Genomic DNA, 11791 nt, shown 5'->3' with positions numbered 1-11791 from the left:
TGAACCTGTGCTCTCTACATAGCGCATCATTCACATATAAGCATGCATCTCCTTGTCATTCCTCACAACATCTGTACATGTCCCTTTATAGACACAAGTGAAGGACGTCTTGATAAAAATCGGCAACGGGTGTCTAAATGGGAGATTTTTAGTTTTTCAATATCTCGCACCGTTTGCAAGATTTGTGCCTACTTCCGGTTGGAGTTTCTAATTCATGTATGATCAGTGTTTTCTTTCTTCTTGCATGCAGTATGTAATAATCAAATACATTACACACATAATTAATTATAAAGTCAATGATATATGTGGTCATGGGCGGAGTTATGGGGGGCATTGCCCCCCAACTTTTTGACAAAAAATAAAAATGTCACCTATAAGATAGCCACCTACCAAGAACTCCGAGACCGATCAAAAGGTCTGCCATCCCAGCACACAATTCCTAGCTCCGCCTATGTATATGGTGTTTATTGGGCAAAGCACTCCAAACAATAAACATTCATTTTAGACTGGAGAGATAGTTATCCTTCGTTTTTCATGATCATTTGGCCATATAACAAATGCCAGAGAGATATACTAATCCCGTATACAATTTTGTGGGGTTGGATGTATAACCCGTGTTGGAATGATGCTTTACTTTCTTAGAATTTCAACACTTCCAGTGTGCCCCTAACAAATGTAATAAAGAAGTAACGGCAATATTTTTAAATATTCAATTAGAACTGAACAAGCTACACAAAATTTGCAATCGATCAGTGAAAACGGCATCTTGCTAGAGACTGTGGTTCCCGAGAACTCACTGTCGGAAGGTTGGCCACAAATGTATAAACGTCCAGAAACATATAAACTTTTCTTGACCACAAACGTATAAACCCAGCATTTTAATATATAGATGATTAGAAACAGTCTACTGGCGTAATGTGCGTAAATACAGACCTGACTAGAGAGTATTAATTACAGGTGACAAGGTTAGTTGGTATAAATATTAAAAACGACTTATTTATGCAAAGCATTAATTTTTCTTTTTATATATACAAAACAATATACGAATATAGTCATGAACAAACATTATAATTAAAATTCACTGAAATATCAACAACGACATACAACCGGATGCACACATTTCGAAACTTATATTTTTTTATTATTTTTTATTTATTTATTTTTTTCAATTTTATTAACCACATAAAACTGCAGTCTCATTTACATTGTACTGGTGACAAAGTTTTTCTTTTCAATTTTTTTCCTTTTTTTTTAAACATTTTTGTCTTTGGAAAACACTGATGCCAGAAAATGAAACAATAGTATAGGAAATTGTACATTCATTTTTTTTTCAATTTTTTTTTCAATAGTTAACAGGGTGACTTTTGATTATCCAAAAGTCTGGATATTTGGCAGTAAATTAAAGCACTGTCCACGTTGATTTAGTAGTTTATATAAGGTCACAACACACTCTCATATCTCACATACTAAGCACAACAATAGAGGAACTCTTTCTGTTCTTGCCGTTAGTTAAGGAAAAGCGAATGGTTAAATCTATTGCATTTATATGTTTCAAGTATGTATGTCAATTGTTTTGGTTATTAGTTGTATCTATTGTATAGACAAAGCACTGTGGGCAAGAAGGTGTCATGCAAGATTTTTTTCTTTCATTTTACATTTTTGTCACCAAACTAAATATCAAACTATCCTGTACAAGTCCTGAGAAATTTCTTGCACTATGAATTAGTAACTCTGTTATTTTATTAGTATTTTTTATGAATATCCTGGTCATTTGTTTCTGTTTTAAGTCAATAAACCTGCCCAGTCTTCTATTAATAAAATAATAAAACAAACACTCTGCAAGTCGAGACTTGCAAGGCACCTTGGACATTTTTTTTTAAAAAAAAATCATCCATTTGTTGTTTTATTTCCCGTCACGTTGTTTCTTTTATGAAAAGGGGTTTATCATCGTCTCGGTATTATTTTAGTAACATTTAATTTTCTTTTATATTGTGTACTGATTGATATGAGTTTTAACCAATAAGAACCTAGACATCAATTTGGAACGTAGAATCGCGACTCCTTCCACAGGATAATTTTCTTCCTGCTGCCAGACCTAGCTTCTTTAAACTGTCCATATCACACTCGGCTTCACTTAGTTCGTGAGAATCAGAAAACCTAGATGGGGGATGGATTCGATCGCTGAAACTGGAAAAGAAAACAAAAATATATTCTATAAAAATTATATGGTTAAGTACATTGAAAGTAATAATTGGACTGTAAAGTGAACAAAGAAAGAAAAGAAGTGCTACAATATTTGATCAAATCAAAAAGGTGACAATTTCTGATCATAGCAAAAGATGAAATCCTCCAGTTTAACGTCCCACGATTATGTCCTTTAGGCTAAGGAAGACGATTATTAAAGCAAGTGAATGATGATAGAAGAATTAGTGGAATGATGGTGTGAGAGGAAACGAATACCCGAGAAAACTGACGGACATGATCTTGTCCACCACAAATTTACTTGGCCGAACCAGGGATCCCACACACCAGAAGTAAGCACTCTATCACTAAGCCACCGTGCTCTCCACAAATGGAATGGCGTACGCAGAATTTCATGAAGGGGGGGAGTTCAAGCACTCTATCTCATAATTTTATGATGTGTAGTTTTCATATATATAGGGCTATATTGGTATATAATAAACATTTACTGTATATATATTAATATAGTAAATGGGGCCGCGGTGGCTCAGTGGGAGAGCGTTCACCTCTGGTGCTTGAGGTCCCGGGTCCGCCAAGTGAACTTTGTGGTGGACAAACACCGTGTGCGTGGGTTTTCTCGGGGTTCTCCCTTTTCCTCCCACTTTCTTCATTCCACCATTTCATTCATTTCTCATAATCACCGTCTCCTTTAGCCTAACCGCATAACTGTGGGACGTAAAACTCAATGATTTCATTTTTAATATAGTAAATATTTATTTTTCCATAATATTCAATGGGGCTATAACCCTAACCCAACCCCTGCTTACATGTACTAATTTGTATGTATTCAAATTGTTAGCGCTTGTACTTTTTATGAATGCGATATTGGGATCGATTTTGATGACTCGTGGTAGAGTTCTTATCTCTGATGCAAGAGCTCTCTTGTTTGATTCCCGTCCATGCTAGTTTACGGTGGATAACATCATGTTCGTTGGTTTTGTGAGTGTTCTCCAGTTTCCTCCCACCTTCTTATTCCATAAAGTATTTCGTAACCATTCACTTGCATGAATCGTTCATCTTCTTTAGCCTAAAGGGCATAAAATGCATGAGACGTAAGACTAGAAGTTTTATTATTATTATTATTATTATTGATTCTGAGGCAGGTGGGGGCCCTGTTTCTCTGTGTTGGCTCAGCATTGTGACATTTGAAAAATTTCTTGAATCTGTCTAGTAAATCAATTATAATATCTCTAAGAGCCTATGTATGACAGTGGCGGCTTTAACGGGTAGGCCGGTGGGCACGGGCTTACCCAAAAATTTTCGAAAAATATATAAACGCTAAAAGATACAATAAAGAGTAAGTATATTTTCCACTATTTGTATTAATGGTAGACAATTATTTAACAAATAGCATCAACCACTACTGCAAAAGTAATTTCCTACTGTCATTAATCAATCAAATGTATATATGTATCCATAAGCGAGGGAGAGGGCCTACCCAAAATTAAAATACTAAAGCTGCCCCTGATGTATGACCACATATCACTCTGTTGATCATGCATCATCTGGTCGGTCATATCCTTTATGGAGTTACTTAAAATAAAACTTCACCAAAGCAAATACTTATTGTTACTATTTGGTGTATCTGACGAAGACAATAATATATGACGAAACCGTAACACAGGTTGGTAATAACTAGTGTTTGCTTTGATCACATTTTACGTTTATTTAATTGTAACTAATATGTAGTTCTAAGATGAGCATCATTTCTTTATGGGCTATGGCTCGAGGAATATCTAGAGGCAACATCCAGATGGTCAACTGGTATATGCCTTTGCCGGATGGTCTTAGGTTGTCATTAAACCATTACGAGTGACAACCATTGAGGTTGAGACGACAAATGGAAATCATATGGTAACATGTCTGAACTACGGAGTATTCCCCCAGCGAAATTGATGCAGAGCTGCGATTTTCTGAGGTCCACATGATCAAGCGGCACTATCCTCCAATAAACGTCGATCGCCTTTATACTTATTGATCGCTATAAAAGAAATTTTCTAGTCGAAACAACGGCCGACAGCTCCGTTATGTCAGACCACGGTTGCGCTTACATCTTAGATTGTGCATATCTTGTGATGGACTCTTGGACGTCGTGCCTAGAATGTATTGTTCAAACCTTGTCACCTTTTTCATTGACAAAACACACACGAAAGAAAGAATTTTTAGAAACACACAATTACAATGAAGTCTATCATTACTACTAAAGCAAAAACAAAATCAGTAAATTAAATAGGAAAACTACATAAATGACAATATCCAAATAAAAGAAATCGCTAAGAAATCTATATTTACTTAAATTTATAATACTGTGATGTATCATCAAAATAACAGAAATATACGATAAAAACTGTGCCAGTTTTATTTATCTATGGTGATATTTTTCATTGATTTCCCCTTCTTTTCAAACTCGAAATCAATTACAAATAAAAAAAAAAAGCTATACACCAGGGCTTCTCAACCTGGGGGTCGCGGGAGGATTTCTTGGGGATCGCGAAGATAACCGGAAAAGATAATTAGAATTAGAATTTAATACCGAAAAGTAATTTTAACTATTATTTTTGAATTTTGTTTTAATAGGCATATTTTTATTTTTATACATACTGTTAAGAACAACAACAAAAAAGGTCTACTAAACTTTTTCAATAGGTGCAGAGTTGTTCAAAAATCAATTTAAATGAAAGAGGTACGATATGAAACTAATGAAAATTGCATATTGAAATAGCAGAAAATTACAAATATAACAAAACCTGCATATTGAAATACAATTAAAATTGAAAGCTAATGGTATACCTGAGCATGGTGTGATTTCACTAGTACAGCAATGTCTGGTTCGATTTTCGTGATGCACATTATCAAGTCATTTAAAATACTCAATAACTTTTTTAACAACTGTTCAAGTCTCTTTTTTTAATGAGAAAACATTTTATTTTTTTTTATCATATAACCCGAAATTAAGGGAGTTGTGAAGTTTTAACATTTTCAAACGGCCTCCATTTTTGAAACACTATAACGAATCGGATTCGATATTTGTAATATGAATGAACTGACTACATTTGACTTTAATCCATTTGCTTTTATGGAAGTTATTGTATCCAGTATATACAAGAAATGGATTCTACCATTATAGAAATAGATGGATATCGTGAGATCTCCGCAATAGACATATTAAAAAATCCACACAAGCTTATTACAAACCAGGAATTATAAGGCGGTCGCTGGCAAGAGGATATGATAAAATGTGGGTCGTGATAGGAATTAGATTGAGAACCATGGTTTACACTATGCACCAAATGTAATCTAAGCTCAGTGCCCATTAAGGCACATGTGATTAGCATTCTACGTTAAGCTTATTTCGTATAGCCTTGGCACTTAAGAGAGACGTTAAACTGAAATCAAAGAAACAAAAATAAAATCCATAGATATGTATATACTTAAACCTGTATAGTTGGCCATCTCTATATATCTTTGTCAGTTGTACTAAGTAACTGCATTTTCGTGTAGCTTGTATAGTATATTATTGTGCCAGAACAAACAATGGCCAACACAGGTAGCTTTCATTGCATTAATAGACTTCAACATAGTTATTCATAATAAGGCTCTGGATAGTGCCACGAACTCACGTGTCCTTTGCTGGGCCACAGATCATCGGATCGTACCATCAAACTAAAGGGGAAAACAAATGAAGCGTTTTACCTAACATACATTGGCAACTTGATAATTCCTCTTAAATGCCTTTACTCATACGATTGATAGCTTTTTTTTTTAAAAAAAAAAAAAAAATCTCGAAATAGTGCGAAAATTAACAAAATTTTACTATACACAATTTGCATTACAATATACTATGAGTGAAACTTGTATTTTCAAAAGCTTTCAGTATTTATTCCAGTGTTGAAAGCTTATAAGGTTTTTCTTTTTAAAATAGGTGATATATATACAGGGTGTTTCAAAACAATACCGACAACGTTTGGGAGGTGATTCCTGACACCAAGATAAGACAAAAAGTATAGACAAGCCTGGGTGCAGAAATCCGTCATTTCGAAGTTATAGGCTGCCGAAAACATGAAAAAATGAACTTTAAAGGTCCATAGTTCCGTACATGGGACCTACCGTAGTCAGGTGAAGATTTCACTTAGGAACTAATATGTGTGCTGTCCAAAAATACATGTTTCAGAATCCTGCGATACTCACGCAACAAATTTTTACCTGGTATAGAGGGAGTTTGGCTACGGCATATAATTTGAAGTACTCACCAACTACCTCTATAAAAATTATTGCAGAAGTATTGCAGGATTCTGAAACACGGATATTGTATAGGACACATACTAGTTCCTAAATGAAGTCTTGACCCGACTATGGTAGGTCTCATTGGAACTATGGACTTCTAAAGTCCAATCTTTCATGAACAATTGTCTTGCAGATATATTTTTATGCCAACGAAGAATTTTTCCAACATATATACTTTTGAACAATTGTCTACGAGACATATTCCTTGGCAATAAGGAATTTACTTCAGTTATATTTTGAGAAATACACAATAGATTTACCTAATCTCATTATATATTTCAACAAAGAATAAATTTGTTAACTGTTAAAACAAAATGAAAAATGTTCATATCAGTGAACAATTGTCATATTATTTTTGAGGAATTATAAATAATTTATTTATCAAATATATATATATATATATATGTCTCAGCAATTAAATCTGACCGCTTAAGCTACATATTTGGTATTGGGGAAGTAAAATGTGAATATTATTCTTAAACTTTAGCAATATTTATAAAATATAATGAGATTAGGTAACACACTTAAGTACCCTCCATTGAAATCACACTTTTAGATACATTATACTCTTGTGTAACACATACATTTGTTGAATTTCTTTGTCATAATAATCCCATTATCCTATTCTCGAGATTTATCTATTTTTAAAAATTGTATCTTAACTTTGTCATATAACAAATCCTACAGTCTCAACAAATAATATAATTTAACCTTGATTTTTGTGAAGGCATATATTCCAAAACTTGGAAATATTATTTACAGAATCCGAATTAGTGGGATTGGATAAAATAATGGAAACTGCCTATTAGTTATTGCATTTTACTAACAAAACTCAGGTCCTACATAATGACATTGTTTCATATGCATATGCATTTACTCTATTGATTACATACGATTATGTTTATTTGGGTGTAACGTAAGATTAACATACGTTCTAAAAAGGGCCATTTAAGGGACATGTCTAGCAGAGTATCTAGTAAGCCATCGCCAAACTAAAACATTTAGTTATCAATGGAGACCTGGCGACTAATTTGATACATGGTCATATATGTTTTGGCTTTAAATTAGCTAGGCGCCAGACTCGTACTTCCCAGGATTTTCGAGCCCTATATATATACTTATATGTGTGAACCTCCCTTGATGAGTTTCTAGCTACGCCACTGATAACCACAAAAAATCCTAGCATTATATCACTGATTGCAGATAGTATTAAGTAACGAAAAATATGACCCTGCGTCAGAGTAATAGTATCTTTAGTTCACTAAATATTTCCATTATTCATCCAACCTCTATTATTGAAGATATAAATGCTCAACTTACCTAAAAGTTGTTTCTTCAGTATGACTAGAATACCCACTACTACTCCTTACTTGTCGTTTCCCTAGTATTTGACCTTTTGTTTTGGCTTTTCTAGAAGGATAGGATTTTCTTCCACTAGAAGGTGATGTTTCGGAAGACGAACTAGTATCATCTCCTGCTTCTAGGAAAAAGGACAGAGTTAAATTAACTGTAGAAACAATAAATATACAACTAAATAACTACAGTTTTAATTTCTTGAATGCTGTAAATCATATTTTTACTTAAATGTATGCTGCTATACTTAAATAAATACTGCTTATTCTAGCTATGGAATTACGTATAACTTATCTAAAAATAAAATCTACCCAAAATAAGCACTCATCACTAACCTGTGTTACTGTTTCGGACACATATCATTGCCTTCATCAGACATGTTATGAAAGTACAATCTAAGGGTAGCTTATATATTCCAGAAGTGAGGGGAGGTCAATCTGGAAAGAATCTTATTAGTTGTTAGAAGTGACCTTGTCTCATTTTCTGAAATAAATAAGCTGTAGCCTTAGATTGTGCATCTGATGAAGGCGATCATATATTTCCGAAACTCTCACACACATTAATAATAATAAGCGTTTTCTTTGGTCAGATTTTATTTTTATGTAAGTTATACTTAATTCCAAAGCTAGAATGAGCAGCATTCAAATAAATAAATAAATAAAAGATAATTTATGTAAGTTATACGTAGTTCCAAAGCTAGCATGAACAGTATTCAAATAAATAAATAAACAAACAAATAAATAAATAAATAAATAAATAAATAAATAAATAAATAAATAAATAAATAAATAAATAAATAAATAAATAAATAAAAGATAATTTATGTAAGTTATACGTAGTTCCAAAGCTAGCATGAACAGTATTCAAATAAAGAAATAAAGAAATAAATAAAAGATAATTTTTGTAAATTATATGTAGTTCCAAAGCTAGAATGAACAGTATTCAAATAAATAAATAAATAAATAAATAAATAAATAAATAAATAAATAAATAAATAAAAGATAATTTATGTAAGTTGTACGTAGTTCCAAAACTAGAATGAACAGTATCCAAATAAATAAATAAAAGATAATTTATGTAAGTTATACGTAGCTCCAAAGCTAAAATGAACAGTATTCAAATAAATAAATAAATAAATAAATAAATAAATAAATAAATAAATAAATAAATAAAAGATAATTTATGTAAGTTATACGTAGTTCCAAAGCTAAAATGAACAGTATTCAAATAAATAAATAAATAAATAAATAAATAAATAAATAAATAAATAAATAAATAAATAAATAAATAAATAAATAAATAAATAAATAAAAGATAATTTATGTAAGTTATACGTAGTTCCAAAGCTAAAATGAACAGTATTCAAATAAATTCGTTCGATTCAGCTAATTCTCTTTATTTTTCTCCACACTCACATTTTGAAAATTTCCATTTCTTTTTCATAACTTTTGCTTAATCCATGTTTATGCCTTTTTAGTACAATATTCAATACGAAACATTTTATGAGTGTTTTTCTTAACTTTTTAATCAATGATCCATAAAATAGACTTTTTTTCCTCCTAATGCTTCTTTCGCCATTCCTATCATTGCTTTTATTTCACGTTCACATTTCATATAACTACAAATAATGCTATCCAGGTATCGGAAATTAGTCACTTGTTCTATTTTCTCCCCTTCTACTTCTATATTTGACACCAACCGTTTTGTTCCACCATGGCTTTTGCCTCTCTAACGTTTATTTTCACCCCATGTTCCTCCCAGTCCTTCCTCAAGTTTTTAAAGATCTTTGTTACTTTTCTATTTAGCTTCTATAACAAACGACATATCATCCGCGACCCGTATGCACCTAAACCATTCTACCTCCTACCAAAAAGTCTATAAAAGTCTTGGGCTTTTATTAAAAGCTGAAAATTAATTTTTAAAAAAATGTTGCTCTAGATTTCTATCTTAGACCAAACTACTAAGTTATTTTACACATGACTGTGCAAACACAGCTTTTTACAGGAAGATTTGTTAGTGAGTATCTTAACAAAGCTGTTCATTAATAGAAACTGTGCAATGATCTTACTTTTATAATGAATTCTTACAAAATTACTCATTCAAACTTTCGTTTCGAAGTTTTTTCGAGCTTTTTTCATATTTCAAAATTTCGAGTTTTTCGTTACACCCTTTGAAGGATTCGTTGAAATGAAAGCCTTTTTCTACAAAAATGAAATGAAATAGAATAAAAGAGACGGATGATTAATGAAAGTGAATTCTTACAAAAGAGTCGGTGGAATGAGAATGTGGAAGGATAGGAAGAACTAAGAAAAACCCACGGACACGATGTTGTTCACTGCAAACTCACATGGACTGAGATCGAATCAGAGATCCCCCACATCCGAATTAAGCGCTCTACCACTAAGACATTGTTTTTATTATTATTATTATTATTATTATTATTATTATTATTATTATTATTATTATTATTATTATTATTATTATTATTATTATTATTATTATTATTATCCAAGCCTTATCAAGAAAATTTCTTTCGTTTAGAAAGCTTTTGATGAAATTCGAAGAATCTTCTGAACGAAACTTTGAGTAAACAATCATGTAACAATTTCATTTATTACAGTAAATGAGGTTATTTACGAAATTATATGCAAAGATAAATTGTTATGGTTGGCTCTTCTGCCTGCGACTATACTTACTTGCATATATATTTGAATCATCGTTTTTTAAAAAAAGATAGAAATTTCTTTCGTCAGGTCCCACAACATATAATGCTGAACCATGAAACGACAGTACAGAAAAAAAAATTAATAACTTAATATGTAAATAAATATGATATACCAAAATAATATTAAATTGATATCTCACCTCTAGGTACCCTATGTGCAAAGGAGACCAGCTCCTGGCTGGCGGCCCCCTGCCCAGACCCTATTGCAGGAGCCTCCCCCTCAGAGTCACTGCCTAATGTATCGTACTCTGAAATAGGTAGGTGTAGAGTTAAAATCTTCTTAACCTCCGAGTCTGTGCTCCCCAGGTTGTCCGATTCTGAAACAACCAGGAATATCAAGAACTCTGCAGCTCAGAGAATGATACTTTGTACAAATTTTCAAAAGATTAATCTATTCGGAAATGGAACAAAACATTTCCTCATCATTTATTTGATATGTTTTAGTTTTCCTATTTCTTGCTCTATATTCATTTGCAATTAACAAATCTCATTTTGATGTTACTAGGCATTTTTTTTAAAATTTTTTAAACTCTTTATTCATCAAATTGATGAACGCGGACGAAAGATACGTTTTAAAGCATTGTTTCTTTTTCACTTCATCGTAAAATAAACTATAGTTCCACACATTTGTGGGATTTACCCAACTTCTTCAGAGAAAGAAAGACTGAGAATTTTGTTGGTTTGAAAATTAGGTAAGTATATAAAACAAGTCAAAATGTTGCGAGAAGACAATTAAATTAATTAAATTGTGGTAAGTTTGGTTCACCTTTGGAACACCCTCTAACTTCCAGTGAAATGTTCAATATCCAAGTTTCAAATTTTTGTTTGGATTCGCCTAACATTGTCAAGGACGTATTGCTATAAACTCGAAGGTTCAATATGATTAAATACGTGGAAAAATGGATTATTTACAAGAATTATTTTATGTTGTTGACGATTTCTTATCCCATGTACCTAAAGTTTTTGAACCTCTTGGTTTACGTTTTCGTCTTTGATAATGCTAGTCACTCCTCAGAAAAGAAATTTGGAACTTGGATATCGTACATCGTACCGAAAGTTGGATGGTGTATCTAGTAAGCGAAAATTCCCAACGTCTAGAAAGGATTACTCCATTAAAGTTTTCAGTCTTCACAAAACTGTTCATGAAAAATCTTAATTCTTTTACCGAAGTTGAACCAATGTATTTTC

The 11791-nt window shown here is 32.2% G+C and overlaps 1 protein-coding gene across 9 annotated transcripts in view; it reads right to left on the bottom strand.

Annotated features, from left to right (window-relative positions):
* Nucleotides 1-999: 999 nt before the first annotated feature.
* The window catches only part of Dscam4 (Down syndrome cell adhesion molecule 4), a 751808-nt gene continuing 741016 nt past the window's right edge, over nt 1000-11791 (bottom strand). For 2 of the 9 annotated variants that reach the window (XM_081742212.1, XM_081742215.1), the window contains exons 36-38: nt 10744-10920; nt 7846-8005; nt 1000-2187 (exon numbers count right to left, since the gene is read on the bottom strand). In XM_081742212.1, the coding sequence (XP_081598338.1) occupies nt 2028-2187; nt 7846-8005; nt 10744-10920 (497 nt within the window). In that variant the 3' untranslated portion in view covers nt 1000-2027. Of the gene's footprint in view, nt 2188-5861; nt 5905-7845; nt 8006-10743; nt 10921-11791 lie in introns of all 9 variants that reach the window. The other 7 variants (XM_081742218.1, XM_081742219.1, XM_081742222.1 and 4 more) reach the window with 6 other exon arrangements.

Source organism: Thermobia domestica, chromosome 16, assembly GCF_964235325.1.
Source record: "Thermobia domestica chromosome 16, izTheDome1.hap1.1, whole genome shotgun sequence".
NCBI classification, from domain to species: domain Eukaryota; kingdom Metazoa; phylum Arthropoda; class Insecta; order Zygentoma; family Lepismatidae; genus Thermobia; species Thermobia domestica.
The sequence above is the reverse complement of the archived record's forward strand: the minus strand, read 5'-3'. Positions and strand labels throughout refer to the sequence as shown.